Source organism: Pleurodeles waltl, chromosome 1_1, assembly GCF_031143425.1.
Source record: "Pleurodeles waltl isolate 20211129_DDA chromosome 1_1, aPleWal1.hap1.20221129, whole genome shotgun sequence".
In the NCBI taxonomy this organism is placed as follows: Eukaryota; Metazoa; Chordata; class Amphibia; order Caudata; family Salamandridae; genus Pleurodeles; species Pleurodeles waltl.
The window spans coordinates 204,549,092-204,566,762 of record NC_090436.1 but is presented as its reverse complement, the minus strand read 5'-3'; the positions used below and the strand labels follow the sequence as shown (position 1 = coordinate 204,566,762).

The 17,671-nt window shown below is 42.6% G+C and overlaps 1 protein-coding gene across 1 annotated transcript in view; it reads left to right on the top strand.

Moving 5' to 3' along the window:
- Window positions 1–17,671, top strand: part of AGXT2 (alanine--glyoxylate aminotransferase 2) — a 206,065-nt gene that overhangs the window by 114,786 nt on the left and 73,608 nt on the right. Inside the window, exons 9-10 of the mRNA XM_069220773.1 lie at window positions 9,222–9,314; window positions 12,984–13,116. Of these exons, the coding sequence (XP_069076874.1) occupies window positions 9,222–9,314; window positions 12,984–13,116 (226 nt within the window). The remainder of the gene's footprint in view (window positions 1–9,221; window positions 9,315–12,983; window positions 13,117–17,671) is intronic.

Below are 17,671 nucleotides of genomic sequence, written 5' to 3'. Positions count from 1 at the left end.
GGCTGGCTTTACTAATGCACTCAGCTAGCCACATAAAATATAGGGGCATATTTAAGAGCCCCTAGCGCCATTCTAACGCCACATTAGCGTAATTTTGTCTATGCTAATGTGGCGTTATAAGGCCAAAAGCGCAGTGCCATATTTACAAAGTAGCACAGTCCATGCATTGCACCACTTTGTATACCTTTGCGAAGGTGGTATTCCCCCATTAGGGGGGCCAAAAAATGGCGCAAAAAAATCTGACATATTTCTTCCTGTCAATTTTAACGCCTGCTCAGAGCTGGTGTTAAAAGGAGGATTCTGTTGATTACAATAGGCTTTGGGTGCTTTGCAGGATTAGCATCAACATTATTTACGCTAATCCTGCAAAGCACCAGACTAGCTTAAAACATACTGACACTAGTCACCTAACTACCGCCATGTTGTGCCGTATTTTAAATACAGTGCCCACATGGTGGTGTTAGGGGAGCGCTAAGGGGCGCAAGAAAAATGGTGCAGCACTGTGTCCAGCGCCACTTTTTTCAAATATGCCCCATATTTAAGAGCCCCTAGCGCTATTCTAACACAACATTAGAGTCAATTTTTTTACGCTAATGTGGCATTAGAAGGCAAAAAACGCCACGCCATATTTACAAAGTGGCACTTTGTATCATTTTGGGCTACATTCTGCCTGCACCAGTCATCATGTATGCAAAGATGGCATTCCCCCGTTACGGAGATCCCAAAAAATGATGCAAAGAAATCTGATAGATTTCTTTGCATCATTTATTTCCCAGCACTTTTAACACCTGCTCAGAGCAGGCGTTAAAAGGAGGCGTCTGTTGGTTGCAATGGGCCTCTGTGTGCTTTGCAGGATTAGCATTAAAAAAAATTACGCTAACCCTGCAAAGCGCCGGACTAGCGTAAAAAATGTTGACGGTGGTCCCCTAACTACCTCCATGGTGCACCGTATTTTAAATATGACGCACACATGGTGGCGTTAGGGGGGCGCTAAGGGGTGCAAGAAAAGTGGTGCTGCACTGTGTGCCCATACTGGTTGGTAGCCACCACCCCTCTATTTTTTATTTTTTTTAATTCCCTGGCATCTAGTAGGTTTTCTGCCCGCCCCCCCAGGTAGTGGATCGGGGGTAATTGCCCCATTGGCCCCATTTATTTGGGGTGGGGGTATGGTCATACCCCCACCCTCTTCTTTTTTTAAACAAAAAATCTTCCCTGGTCTCTGGTGGGCTTATTGCCCCCCTTGGGGGCAGATGGGCCTTCCAAAAATAGGCTGATCTGCCCGGGCAGATATGGCAAACTGTAATGTGCCCCTGTGGGGAGTGACCCTTGCCCAGGGGGCTGCCCCCCCCCCAAAAAAAAAAAAAAACACACACCAATCCCTGGTGCTTAAGTGGTTTCTGCCCCGCCGGGGGCAGAAATGGCCTAAAATAAATTTGCCACCCAGGGGAGTGACCCTTGCCTAAGGGGTCGTTACCCTTGCGTGAAATGGTCGCAAAAAAATAAATCTGTGGTGTCTAGTGGTTTCTGCCCCCCTTGGGGGCAGATTGGCCTAAGAAAAATAGGCCGATAACCAGCCTAAAATAAAATTGTTCCCTAGGGGAGCGACCCTTGCCTAAGGGAACAGGCAGCACGACTTTCCTTGCACCCTTTAGCGCCCCCCTACCACCACCATGTGTGCACTGTAGTTAGAATATGGCGCACCATGTCACAGGGTAGGGGGCCATAGCGTAATTTTTTTTACGCTATTGATGTGCTCTGCAGGAGGAGTCCCAACATTGTGGCGCTACTCCTATAGAATACATAGGGGCCTATTTTATTCAATGGTATGGCCTCTTTTAACTCCTGCTCTGAGCCTCAGCATATTTGGGGACATTCCCTTTGGGTATTTTAGGATCAAATGTTTCCCCTCTCCCTATTTACCATATTGCTGCCATCACTCCTAGGTGCTTGACCCATCTCAGCCCTTTCTCTTTCTATGGCTAGGATTATGGCCTCAAGGGCTACTCTTTTGGCTAGTCTCTCCAGCTCTAGATTTGGATCTCCTAGTTCCTATATGGGCCTGGAGGGGGCTGGCCATCCTCCAGGTACAATTTTAGGGAAGTGGTTCCTATTATTGTCCTCTTCCCCTGGGGGATTGAAAGGGATGCTTTCCCTATTAGGATGTTGTCCGTCTCATCTTCACTTACTGGGTAATCTTCATTATTGTCAATGTTTTTCTCTCTTGCCTGGGCATTATCAAACTCAGCAAGCAACTCCTGGAGTTGTGCTGTGGTTGATGTATTCTCTGTTTTAATATTTTAAGCCTTCCAGAGGCCCTTTAATTGCTCCAAACTAAGTTGCAATTAAGGGGTCAGGTTGAGTTCCTCAACTCTCTCCTCTGGGGCGGACATGTTTACTGTAGTAGGAACCTTTTAAGGAATTTACAAAAAGATTCTAAGACAAGTTTTTTAAGATCTAACTAACTAGAACAACTTTTTAAATGTCCAATACCGAGGAATGGGGGACTTAAAACAAGACCCTAACAGTTTGAATTAGAAAATTTGGAAAAAATAAAGAAAATGTGAAAATAATTTTGAGCTAGTGTCAATAGTGGATTTATTATTTGTATCACCTATTGACCAGCTGGTATTAGCAAATGCAAAGTCTTGTATCCCACCTTGTATCCACCAAATGTAGGAAGTTGGCTATTTATGTGTTGTACCAATGTAGTCCAGACAACCCATATCTGGTTTACAGGCCTTACTTTAATTAATCCCAAGTGCTCCATTTGCAGGAGTGTGGTCAAGCAGTTTAGGCCTATCAGAGGGGAGTGTTCAGCATTTGTTGGACACACAGAGTCAATAAATGATACACAGACACTCATTAAGAAACACAAGACCAATTCAGAAAAATATCACAGATTTGTATATATGATTTGAGACCAGAATCAACATTAACAGGTAAGTAGTTTAAGCGTTATTACATTTTCACAAGTAAAACGTTAGAAATAGCAAGCTGTCGAAATTGTCAAATTTGAGGCATGAGCCTGCATGTGGTAATGTTATCCTATGACTGTTCTTCTGGACTTAAGGTAAGCTGAGGCCAAGGTCCAAGTAAGCACCAACAGTTTGGGTTTACCTGCTTGATTTGTCTGGGTGCAGAGGTGCCTTCAGCGGCAGTAGCCTCAAGTGCTACATGCTATTGCCAATGGGGAAAAGTACATGTAAGAAAAGTCTGTGGGGTCCAGGGACCAGTCAGACAGAGCTCAAGGTGCCGCTCAGCTCTTGAGGGTCTCAGGTCCACGGAGACCTTTGTTTCCAATGAACTCAAGTTGTGGGTCTTGTATGCATAGGTGTTTTGTCTAGCGGGTCGACAAGTTTGAGGCTCTCATGGTATCTCGGTGCACCTGCAGAAGAGGGAAAAGAAATAAAGCAAGACGGCTTCTGGCGTCGGGCTAACCGCTCTCAAAGTCCCTCAATGTGCAGGTGAGTTGAGATGGAGGTGGTGTTTGGATTAAACACAAACAAAGCTTGGTGTTTGAAATAGGTTCCGGTACCCTGGGTATTAGTTCAGGGAGCCTCTGGGGTGGATCAGCCTCTCAATGACTGGTTGGATCAATAGGGCTGACCTCCTGGAAACTCGGCGACCTCCTCCTAGGCTGCTACTGCTTTGTTGGACCCAGTGGTCAGAAGATCGTTAGACTGGACTATGTGGTTGGTGCCTACATGCTGTAATTTAGTGGCTCCTCCACTCTAGTGGAGATGGTGGCTGGTTGACAAAGTGCTGGTGGCTCTCCGGGTCTTTGGGAGGATACACAGCTGCAGGACAAGACGGGTCTTTGCAATTGTCAGGACAGGAGCTGGCAGGGGTTGGCACCACGTTCACAGCTATTCCACATTTCTTGCATCTTTGACTATTCTTTGTCCTTCTTCTTCCTGTAGTCAGGCAAATCTGAGAGTTCCTGGTGTCAGAGGGCCACCACAATAACATATTTAGGGGCGTTAAGGGGAGTGGAGGGTATTAGCCAATGGGATACTTATCCCTAGGTTGACTACACCCTCTAGATAACCATTTCCTGGGGAGAGTGGGCATTTTTCTTACCCAGAGTTCCTACTTTCACCAAAATCAAGATGGCAAAACCCTTCCTTCGTGGAGCACATAAGGTAGCCCACCTTAGAGGTGAGACCATCTGGAGGTGCAACACACTTACTGAATAGCTAATTCCACACCTATCCTGCTGCAGGATAGGCTTCATGGCAGGAGGTGGCATGCTCCAGGTCTGGCGGCCTCGGGGTTGCATATCAAAGGCAGCAGAGACTTAAAAGCCTCGGACCTTGGTATGCAGATTTACCAGCCATCTTGCTGGAAGAGGTGATAACACCTTCTCTGGGGCAGGCATTATTTCCTGACCTCAGAGAGCACTCACTCTCATCTACAATGGGTCAGAAACTCATCTGTGGGTGCAGGGTGGTCGTGACCAGTCAGCCAGTACACTAGAAGACGGGTAGGGTTTCAGGGGGCACCTCTAAGGTGCCCACTGGGTGCATGTCATAATAAATCCAATACTGGCATCGGTATGGGGTTATTAAGAAACAGTGTTTGATACTAAACACCAAAGGTTTCAGTGAAGCCATCATGTAGCTGGGGGACTCGTAATGACCAGTGCTCAGTACATATACTTAAGAGGGCTTCATTGTTCACTTGTACCATCCAGTAATTGAACGGTACAGAACAAGGGCATATCTGCTCATACAGCTATGCCCTTACATGTAATATAACGTACCTTACTCTAGGGCTATAAGGCCTGCTGCAAAGGTGACTTACATGTATTATATACAGTGACTTCAGCATGGCACACAGTAGTGTGCCATGTCGTTTTTTCACACACGGTTTGCACTGTGTCACGCAGTCTGCGATGGCAGTCTGCATGCAATTTGTATGGGGTCCCATAGGGTGGCATAATACATGCTGCAGCCCTTAGGGACCCTCTTTAGTACCCATGCCCTAGGTACCGGGGTACCATTTACTAGGGACTTACAGGTGTGCTAAATTGTACCAATTGTACACAATTTGACCACTTTACCTTGTTTTAGAGAAATAGCACTGGCACTTGGCACCTGGTTTGCAGGGACACAGTGCACATCAGTTGAAAAACATCAGTACCAGTGACAAGAAGTGAGGGGTGACCATGTCAAAAAGGAACACTTTCCTACACACCCTTACCTCACTTTACCTCTACGCATCCCTGAAACCTAAAATCAGCCTTACGTCCTTTTACCTCTACCCACATCAAAACCCTTATATCACCTTTACCTCTATTTACCCAGATCCCTTAAATCACCCTTACCTCCCTTTACCTCTGCTCACCTAAAAATCACAATTACCTCACTTTATCGCTATCTACTCCTGAACCCTAGAATCACTTTTTTGAAACAACTTAAAAAATATGTTATTTATTAAAAGAAAAATTCTTCCCTGAATGGTAAAGTACTGTGCGGGGCACTTACTTGTGTGGTAAAAGCTAAGTGGATAAGACTGTTTCCACTCAGGAAAGATACATTCCAGCCCCCACCTTAAACACTCTCCTGCTATCACCATGGCACCCCTAAAATGTTTTGGGGGAACTGTTTATTGTTTTATGACCTTCAGGATGTCTGGTAGGCACGTTCACCTCTTTGACACTTTGCACCCTCCACCACCTTCCCCGTGTCCTATACTTTGTGTCTCGCCTGAGACCGCACATGCGCTGTCACTTGCAAGACATTTTATTTACTTGCACAGGGCTCAGAGCCAGCCCGTTGCTTAACATTTGTTGGCTTCATTGTCACTCTGATTTTGTGAGTATAGCCCAAGTGCTGTTTCCCTCGCACATTGTCCTTCCACTGCTCGCTGCTTTCAGATGTAATTTATTTCTTTTTACTTGCATCCCCTTCCAACCTCCCGATTGTTGCTTGCCATTTTTCTCCCACACCCGCCCCTCCTGCGTTGTTTTTGTCTGATCTGCCTCTGCCCACCTCCTCTATTGTTGCCTGCCGTGTCCATCCCCCCACTGCTTTTTCTCTTTCCCTTCGTTGCTTGCCCACTATGGTACTGCCAGACCAAAACTGCTCAAAAGTCATTCCAGCAGTATTGAAGATGCTACAAAAAACACAGAAAGCGCTGTGCTCCCTGCTCTACCAGGCCTTTTTGACGCTATCTTCATGCAGGGCTAATACCGTGAACTTCAGTGGAAGGTAAGATAATTAAACAAGAAGTATTTTTTTCCTTGAGTGCCTTTCAGTGTTTGAATTTCATACATTGCAGCCATTCCATGATTCTTCTCACTTTTGAAAACTTTTGACTGCTGTGTAGCCCCTCTATCTGTTCATGGATGACGGTTATCGTTTATTTTTATTACTGTTTAATTTGTGTTTTGCTGAGCACCCCCAGCCTTTGGTTCACATTTCCTGTGTGTTTTAATTTCTTGTTGATTTATGTATGCGTACAAGGTGTTATTGTTTCTGAAAATGTTTTTTTTGTTGAGTGTGAAGGCTGAGAATAATCCAACACTAAGAAAATAGGGCACTTCCTCTCATGGTGAGCGCTGACCATGTCATATTGCTTCTTTTCCTAACTTTCAACTTGTTAGAACTATTGGCTTTAACAATGGTTTTAAAAAAAGTGAGTTTCTCTTGGAAATACAGCATGGGCATATGTAAGGCATCTCAGATTCCCAGAAGAGGTCCTTACCAGAGTGTTCCATGGGTGGGAATCTTTATTGTTGACTTAAATGATTCATCCCACAGAGGCAATCAGCTGGACTGCAGAACTTTACCTTTAAAAACACTAGAAGCCTAAGATTACCAGACATGAGCAGAACAACAGAGAGGCGGAGGAATGGTTTACTGTCTTTTTAAACGGAGCTTCCTAATGTGAACATTGTTGCAGCCCTTTGGTATCCTCCAAAGCATCAAGTAGTAGAGAATGGAAAAAATATTTTTTTTCCAAAATGAAGACCTGCTCAGGAGTTCTTGGTGACAAAACAAAGAAATAGTTGATATACAGTTTCAGAGGCAATGCTACCCAGTTGTTCCATTCCATGACTGGCATGATTTTTGCCTATTCACCTTTGGGCTTGCTCCCTCCAAGCATCCATCCTTCCTTCCTTCATTCTCTCTTTTGATCACAGCCATCATAGAAGGGAGTGGGACAGTATAATATGTTTTCTAAACTCTAGTACTGAGATGTGTAACTAAATCAAATAACAAAGTGGGTTGAGCTGAGAAATAGCCCTGTGCTCTCACCCACAAAAGTCAGTTTATCCCCCTGACTAAATATTACCACATTGCCACAAAGTTGTAGGGAGAAAAATCTGAGTACAAGAGCATTGCACAAAGAGCAAAATACACCACAGAAAATAAATCATTGAGAAAAAGTTGTTATATTGTTTTATTGATACAAATCATACCATCATATGATGAGAAAATACAAATCATTATATATGCCATCTGATCATAAAATACATTTCTCATAAATCAAATTAAGCAGTAAAGTAGACCAATAATTTTCATAACATGATCATCATCTATTGAAGTTGCTGAAATTGCCCATCCACTGAAGTTGCTGAGATTGCCAACATTGACTGATGTCCTACTCTCATCCACCTTCACTGCTGCCTGAGTTCACCTCAGGAGATACACTTAGGCCTAGCTCAGGGTCAAAAAAGCCTAATATGAAGCTTGAATTAATTTCAGCCACTGTTAATTATTCGGACCCACATCCCTTTCCATCGTTATTCTGCATACCATGTCACCACCGGTTGGATGCAGCCATATGCAACCAGTCTCAACCCCACCCCAATAGGAACAATCCAGTCAGAACTGCCAAGGCAAGACTTCTCTGAATAGGAACACAACACCTCAATGCCCTCCCTCCCTTTTTAGGAACCAAACACATACATCAGTGTCTTGCTTGATATTCGTATAGCCCACCTCATGATATACAAGCATTCCATAGTGTTAAATATTACTCTAGTGGAGCCCCCGCCATTATTAATATTCATACAGCAAGGTTCATCTGTATATGTGCTCTTTTGCAAAAGGTTGCCTCCTATCATATATCAGGCCCTTGTCAGCACAAGGAGCAGTGGTGATCTGTTGAAGGAAAGAAGAGGCCTGGTACTCGTATTTTCTCAGGTTATAGTTGCCTTATTCAGGTTATATTTGGCTTACTTTACCTTTCAAAAAATACTTACCTGAATGGTAAACTACTGTGTGGCAAAGGTACAAATACGTACCTGCATGGTACTTACTTGTGTGTTAAAGGCTACATTGATGGACATCGTTAATTATAGGCCCCAGTCAGGTTTCATCAAAGTAGAAAAATAGTAAAAACTGAACTAAAATATCAATGTAGTGAATTTTAAATGCTAGTGTCCCAATTGTGACAAAAGGTTTTGCACACCTAGTATCAACTCGGTGCTCCAAGAGTTTCCAACTGCGGACACTAATGGCACATTTTGATTATAATAGTTATGCTCTATTGACAATTACACTCGAAATTGTAGCTTAAATGATAGGATAGGTGTGGGAACATGGGTGGTGTGTCCTCGGGAAAGTGTGGTGGCCACTTGCAAGCTGGTAAGCTCCCTCAAAGTCTAAGCATTTTGGATATTCAAAAAACATCCAAATGGTTTTATGGATCCAACTTGTGCACATAATATTATTGCAAAAAAAAACTGAAATTTGAAAACAGGGTGTAAAAATATTCAAAAACCAATTGGAAGGAATGTTCAAGGCGATATAAAAATAAAAGTAAAAATGCATTTTCACCTCTATCCCAAATATCCCTATTTGCCTGTGGAAAGGCTTAGGGGTATGGACAAAAATCTACAGTTTTTATAGGTTTATGTTCTTACAGCTAAGGAATTTGTTTAAGCCTCTAAAAAAAGAGCAGCAATCATAGGCATCAACCTATGACTCAAAAAGACAACTTTTTTGTGACTGCCTAAAGGAAAACCGTCTAAAAATATACACATTTCAAGTTCCAGAATGCAAGAATACATCTATCCTGTGACATACATTATGATCCATATGGATGTCGGGACAGTGGTATTTTCTTGTACTTTGGTTGTAGTATTGATTTAAGCGTGGAAGTAAAAGTAAGTCACAAGATGGAACATTATTGTTCTAGTGTTAAAACCCCCTCAGAAGGAAAGTGGATAATCCCTGCAGATTGGCTACTAAATTGGTTTTATTTTTTAGGGTTCTGGTGGATCAGTTCAGTATCCCAAAGGATTTTTAAAGGAGGCTTACAAACTGATAAGAGAGAGGGGAGGAGTCTGCATTGCTGATGAGGTGAGTTTTTCTCTTTAGGATTATAAGATTAGTACTTTATGAACTGCACTATTTGAAACCTCAACATTGCTAACCATTTTTGGCTGGTTGGCATGAGGACCTAATTGTTGTTTATGTTAATGGAAGAACACTAGCCCCACCACATTGTTGTTTACTTTGGGTCAGAATCACAGACCTGTTTGCACACATGATTGAAGATAACTGTGAAAAAAATGGCAACTGTTCCTTCATTAGTGTTCATATCTAGCTGTAGCACTTTTTGTCTTCCTTCTAAATCTTATTATTTATTTTCTGTGTGTGACCACTGCTTTGTCTACCAGATGGGTTCCTGAACAAGGAGACCTTTTTTAACAGCAGCATCTGTCATATCAAGAGGCAAGCAATGCATTCCCGTTTGAGAATACAAAGGCAGAAGCAGAATCTGTCAGAACCTCAGAGATAAGCTGCGGAGTTCCACAGGGCTCCCCCCTGAGCCCCACACTCTTCAACATCTACATGGTCCCACTTGCATCCACTGTCAGGAACCACAGTCTGAACATCATCTCTGACGATACCCAGCTGATCATCTCACTGACCCATAACCCCACAACTGCCAAGAAGAATTTCCACAACGGGATGGAAGCCTTCGCTGCCTGGATGAAGGACAGCTGCCTCAAGCACAAGTCTGACAAGACCGAGATCCTCATCCTGGGACCCTCCACATCAGCCTGGGATGACTCCTGGAGACCATACACCCTCTGCACCCCCTCCAACCCCAGCAATCCACGCACGCAAACTCAGCTTCATCCTGGACCCATTGCTCACCATGACCCGACAAGCATCCTCCTGTTTCCACACACTCTGACTTCTCCGGAAGATCTACAAACGGATCCCAAAGGACTACCGCAGGACCGTAACTCATGCCCTGGTTACCAGCAGACTCGACTATGGCAACGCCCTCTATGCCGGCACCACCCAGAAGAAGCTGAAGAAACTACAGCACATCCAAAATGCCTCAGCCAGACTCATCTTGGACAAACACATCTCGAGTCACCTAAGAGACCTCCACTGGCTTCCTATCGAGAAAAGAAAATAACTTCAAACTCCTTGCCCACGCATGCAAGGCCCTCTACGAGCTAGTACCTGCCTACCTCAACCACCGCATCACCTTCTACTCCCCCACCAGACCTCTCTGCTCCATTCAACAAGGTTCAACAAGCACTAGCCACTGTCCCCCGCATACGGAAGACCTCGGCTGGTGGAAGATCCTTCACCTACCTCACGGCAAAGAGCTGGAACACCCTGCCCCAACACCTCAGGCAGTCACCAACACTACCTCAATTCAGGACGGACCTTAAAACTTGGCTCTTCAGCTGAAGCTCAGAGGACAAACCCCCTCAGCGCCTAAAGACCCTGACGGGTGAGTAATTGCTCTCTATAAATCCTGATTTTATTTTGATTTTGAAGCAGAGGTGTGCTGCCCCTTCTCGGGTCCACATCCATACATTTATATAATGGGTCAGAAATAGTGACGTGCCTAATTCATTTTCACTAGGTAGATACTTTTGTGGCCCTCTGTGAATGAACAATTTGCAATGTGACCGCTTTGTACACAGGTTACATAGCACTTTGCAGCCCCGTTTGCAAGCCAGTTTGTGTGCAATTTGCACATCCTGGATTGTGAACTCGGATTAATACAGCAGTCCTCGTGCTCAGTATTCTTCATAACCACACCTTTCAAGTCAATCTCTAGTGAAGGCAAGTCTGGAAAATTCACATTTCAGAAAGCCACTGGACGTCATGTGATTGGCTTCAGCATTAAGGCTGGAGTTAAGGGCATCCCAGATTCTCTGACCTTGCGCATGCCGAAATCTGCCCGAGTGTTTCACCGTCTTGAAGAGTCACTGATTGATCTTGTAGAGATTTCAAACAAAGGTCTCTGGTTGAGATGGAGTGCGGTGTCTCTTTTTTTCAGTTTTGCCCTGGTATGCTTTGTTGAAGGAGCACAGAACCTTCAACTTTATCCAAGTGGTGGAAAGCTTCGAGAATGGGTCCCCTTACATATGTTTTAGCATAGCCTTGCTTCCTGGTGCTGAAGTAAAGAGCAAGTGCTCATACACTTGTTTATCTACCTCTCTCTGTTACTGCACCAGGATAGCATTTGAATAAATACACTACAAAAATATAGTCTCCCATCATTTTAAAAAAAATCTCCCTTCTAAAATGTCTTGTTTTAATTCCTTAAATCAGTCACACTCACTTCTCACTCTTTGAAAGACTTGGTTAATTTACCACTTTAACCCAGGTTTTTTGCATATTTGGGGGTAGGGGCTTGATGATGGATTCATGTGCATGCCACGATTTTCATTAAGAAGTATTTATGTATGGTAGATATGTTTTCAGTGTTTTGAAGTTATGTTTTCACACTCAGCTTTCCTCAGTCTATTTTCACCTGTTAAGCAGCAGCGGTCCCAAACCCGAGAAGATTGCCTGTCCAAGGTGACATGACAAGTGAATGGATTTGTTTTTTAAATCACCAGATGACTTTAAAAGAAAGGAAGTCTCTGTGAATATTCCAGTTGCAAATAGAAAATAATACTGTAAGATATTTTTACCACAGTGAATGCAGTAATTTATTGAACATGCAAGGGTAAGGTGTGCATTTTGTATCTTTTATGCTATTTACTTATATTTTATTTAGGTACGAGTGACCATTTAATTTTGATATGTGCAGAAACTACTGTTACCACAAATTTTTTAATTATTGTGTTTGCGGGTAACGCCACACTCCCTTAATAACCTAGGCAAATTTAAGCAAGTCAAGCAGACTCAAATTTACTGGGTGTAAAATGTCCGGTAGTTACCGGAACATGCAGAGTTTTTATGTTATCCAATAAATTCTAACCCCCGTTGTGCTGGATTTTGTCAGAATCAGTAAGAATAGCGCTAAAGACCAGCCAACTGAGAACATTTTGAATTTATTTCTGAGAGCACTGTTTCAAGAGAAAAGTTAAACTTTTCTGTGAATGGTTCCCCTTCCTACACACAAACTAGGTGTTTGCAAATACCCATCAAGTTGTTATATTACGGGTTTATTTAAAAATGTATATTTAATTTACCTGGCTCGTTCTCTGGCACTACCTATGGGCCCGTACTCTTGGAATCCCAACAGGATCTTACATTTGATTAATGTAAACATGCATTGCATGAAGCAGGGAATCATAGTTATGTACATACTACACGTCTATGTGCATTGACTGTGATCTGAGCACTGAACATTACAATTTTCCACTCACACGGCTGACATAGGACTCTAATCTGTAAAATCATGTTTGATGCAATGCTACCAACAGTAGTTAAGTAGTAACAGACGTGTCCCAGTGTCTATTCATGGAATACCAAGAAGGAGCAACAATACACCCAAATTACCTTTTCAAGTTCAAAAACAGAAACAGCAGCTTCTAAAAATGTTTTTTTTTTTTTACAAATGTGCAAAGTAAAAATGTCAGTAAAGGTGGTAAAACAACTCACTCTGTTCATATACCTATTATAGTGGGAATGTTGGAAACTTTGCAAAACACCTACAACTAGTGGAAAAAATGCATTGAGTATTTTATGGCTAGAGCTGACATTGTATGACAAATGAAATCTCGTTTGGCTTAATCAATGGACTTGTTTTTACTTCAAAAGGTTCAGACGGGGTTTGGTCGAACAGGCAGCCATTTTTGGGGATTTCAAGGCCATGGCGTAGTCCCTGATATCGTTACAATGGCAAAAGGAATTGGCAATGGATTTCCAATGGGAGCTGTTGTTACAACAACGGGTAAGAAACAGTGTCTTAAGCTAGTCAAAGCTGCAACAGAAAGTCTGCAAATAATCAGTACTGCTTTATTGCTGATATAATAATTATTTAGATGAATTTACAGAATGCAGTTAATGTTGGTCATTTTGCCAATGAAATACTGTCCCCATTTTTAACTGCCAATGTTCTGCAAAAGTCTTTGAAAGTAAGACCATGTGTTGTAGCATCCTGGTTCTGTAACAAACCACCAAAAGTGATGTGTTATGGACAGGAAAACCTAATGTACTTTGCCTCACGGCTGTTTATTGTAAACCTGAGTGCACTGAATCCTATTTTACAAAGCTTGGATTGTCTATTTGTGTGTGTGCATGTATGACACTTCAAACATACATAATAATGAGAAGCCTCACTCAAACACTCATTAGTAGAATTCATTTTTTTCCTTCCACAATTCCATTACCTTGCTCAGAAAATGCAGCTTACTGGTTCTACTTAACGTCTGCCTCCATTACGGAGAGAGGTGGTCCTGTAATTCAAAAGTGTGCACTACAGCTGTGGAAATAGTGCCGTAAGGACTGTTGATTTCATAGCAGACAACTGTGCCTGTTTGTTAGAATTATGACTTGTTTTTTGGAACCATAATGCCCCATAGTGGTGGATCTTCACAGGCTTTCATGATATAAAATGAGAATCATAAATGCTAATAAGTTCTATTGTGTTAAAAAAATGAGTAGTTTTGTGGCACTTTTGTTTGCTTAATTCCACCAGGCTGTAGTGACGGACTGTGTTAGAAGTTGTTAGCAGGGAGGTTTGGTAGGAATGAGCACAAATACATCTTGAATCCATTTTTCATAGTGTTTAAAGGCAAGTAAATAATCAGCTCTGAGGAGTTGCAATAGTTGATGCACCAGAGGAGTTGTGCTTTTTTAAATACCCTCTGGCACATGTTAGTTCTGTGGTAAATCAAAGATCATTTAGATGAAGGAAACTATGGGTAGTCTTCTTAAGTGGATTCATGGTGTCAGGAGAAGACACAGACAATACTGAGTTTGCACAAACTTTAGCAATTAAGGAAAGATTGCCTCTATCTGAAGCAATAGTAAACGTAGTACTATTAGATTCCTAGTTGAAGATAGAAGATGGCGCAATCAGCTTTCATTAACTTCCAGCCAGTCCTCATCCTGGAAAGGTAAATTGGATACTTGTTGTTAAATCTGTAGGCAAGTAGATCATCTTCATGGCTCAGAGAATCTTTCTGACCCATGCACACCTCTGATGGATGTTGTGAAACCGACTAGATCTTATTTAAAATACCAGCATCCATAAAACATTACTTCCTTATTGAGAATAATTGTTAATTGTGCACAATTTTGATCTAATACGTTGCACTGTAATTCTGTTTGAGAAGCCACACCTGGTAGTGATGTAAGCATGTCTCTAAAAGTAAATTAATATCACTTAGAATCAAAATATTGGTCTTCCTGTTGATGGCTGCTTTTCAAAGCAGTATATTGTGATATCGTTACCCAGATGAGAACACTTATGTAGAGATATACAGAGTTCTCCATGAGCTTAAAGACCATGGTGCATAGTCATTAAGCTTCCATGCAGCACAGCAAGCCACCTTGCTGTGGTGCATGAAAGGGAAAGGGCAGGAACGCACCATATTTAATAACTACATGGAACATTCCTGTCTTTCCTTGCTCTAGTGCCCTTTTGGCTGCTTAAAGCCAAAGCAGGCACCCTTGCTCCGTGGTGCAAGGGTGCTTGTTTTACTGGCAGGGTTGTTTTTGTGCAAGAAGGTACGTTTTTCTGCACAAAAACCATCCGCGGAAGCATTTTCCTCTTTCTACATGTGCTGCAAAGTGCAACAAACATAGAAAGTGGAAAAATGAGGAGAAATAAAGATATTTCTCCTCGTGATGCTTCAACTGGTGAGACGTAGCATTTTGATGCAGTCCCAGGTATACCAGTAATGGTAAATCTGGGAACACGCCAAACGCCATGGTTGGATGCGTGGGAACACTCATGCTCCACCCATGTAACACCTTCATGGGGCAGAGTAATGCAATGCAGTGATTTGACTGTTTTGCATTACTCTGGATTGATCAAGTCACTCAGGGCCATGCAAGATGGCCTTGCGTGGCTTGATAATTTTGGTTTAGTAGTTGTGTTGCCTTGGTGCCCCTTTGCATTGTGCAAGGGCAATGCAATTCATTGATAAATATACCCCCATATCTCTGTGGGCTGTAGCTTTCTCACTCAGTTAATCAGAAGGGTTGGAATTCAAGGCAATTAAAAACAGCTCTTAAAACTGTTCAGCACAACCTGGGCAAGTTATAATTCAGACTTTATGTGAAGTTCCTCAAAGCCTCCAAGCAGATTATTTAGAAAAGGATATTACTGGAATTGGGATCATGGCCCCATAAAAATTGAATTTGTCATCATTTGGCTTGTATATTTATAACGAAAAGGTAATTCCAGATTGTTCTTGCTTGCCTTGTCTAAAGTAACTCATCAGTAATTGCTCTCTATTACTATTCTCTAGTGGTCTTTGCTGCCTTACTTCCTGGCAGGCAAATGTACTTATTCTACTGGATTCTGGAATGCCTAGGGAGTTTGGGACATCACCTCTTCACAAACACTTTAGCATTCTCACTGCACGTCCTGTTGAAGAGCATCTGTACGATACTTCTGTTCGTATAGATATTTCTCAGGAGATCAGGTTCTGTCTTTTATTTCAGCCTCAATTACTTTCCAAAGTGAGTCTTGTGTGAGTGGAACTCAAATAGGTATGTTTTTCACTTATGAGACCTTGATTCCTATGCACTCTTCAGTTGCTTAAGGATGAGCGTTAAGCATGAGATAATGTACTTTGTTCTTTTCTTTGTAATTTCTTCTCATAACACCAACTCTTGCTTGTTTAGTAGTAAGCATAGATGAGTTTACAAACTTCAATCTTTATACAGAGTGAGCCTCATTGCACACCTCAATTTCCAGGCACATACCTTTGATTTCCAATATTATGCAATACACCTTGTCAGGCATATAACACCAGTGGTTTTCTATACACTGAAGGCTGTCCTGTGCCACTAAACCTCAAAAGGTGTGGCATTTCCATTCACCCCAAATCCAAAATGGCCTCTCTGACTTTCTGTGGAGTTTACGCATTCACACAAAAGTAACAGCTTTTTCGAAATATGTTTTCAAATATCCGGGGCAAATTTTGCTTTCAACAATAGGCTAGTTGAAGGTCTGCTCAGAGAGTATAGGAAATAACTAGATTATGGGCACAGCAGTATTGTAGTTACCAGGTGAACTCCGATGCCTTATAGCTCTCCCAGTGCAAATCAGTTTACATTTCATTTCCAACTGATTTCTTCGCAGCAGTTTGTTTTACTCAGTTAGTGTTCTCCCTCAGACATAGTATATAAGAGGAAGGTGTGAAATAGAATCCATTATATATCAGGACAAGGAGGGGTGTGGCCAGGGCAATGAAGATGGCGGCCATAGATTAGTATAGTTCCAGCCTCCAGGCCCTAGAATAGCACAATAGCTGATGCTTAGAGGTTCCACCCCTAGTGATCAAGATAGTGGTATTTATTGGGTTCTACAGCCAGCTGAGTGGTTTACTACCAAGATGGGCACCTTGTGCAACCCCTCAGGTTTGTCAAAAGATTCAACTTTCTGTGGCTGGAGGAAGCCCAGAGTTTGAGTTGAGGATGTTTTGGTTTTCGTTTGTTTGACTAGAGGGAACACATGAAGATATTGTTATCACACGCAAGTTACATTACCCAAGTACACTGACCCACATATGTCTCGAAAGTCCAATGTAGCCATTAAATATGATAACGGCACATGCCCGAACTATGTATTTCTCTCTTTACCAATGCATGCACAAATGGGAAACACTATCAGATACTTAACTATCAAACAGAATATTAGAAGCCTCATAAATTCCTTGAAGAGACATCAAATGTACGCTTCTCTGAAAAGGCGGAGCGCACATTTTGCGATCTTACAGGAGACTCGTCTTGCTTAGTCAAAAGGAGACAGCTGAGACATAGGTGGCGGGTTCAGCTACTGAGCACCTCCTTTTGGCATACAGCACAGGCGTACTTGTGTGGGTGCTGCCATGGGTGCCTTTCACAGTTAAGGCGCAGGCGTTGACCCAGAGGGAGGGTACATCTATGTGGGAGCAAATTGGATGAAAGGGTGCTTCATTTACGGGAGGTGTGCCTTACTAATTTTGAGCAGGTTGTGTTTTTGATGGCCTTGCCATGGTGATGGTCAGGATCCCCTAAGAGTCGCTTATAGTAGCAGGACACTTTAACTGCGTTGTGAATGTGGGCAAAGATAGGTCTCACCCCCACTGCCCAGAACACCAGCATGTAAATACAGAGAGATTGTTGTATGGGATTGAACTGGGGCATCACAAAGATGTGGAGATAAATGTGGAGGGCTATAAATCCAGAGAGGAGGACATATTCTCTCTATTCTGTCCTTGACTCCCTACACAATAGACTAGACATGATCTTCGCAACTGTGAACCTCCTTGGACTGGCACAGGGGGCAG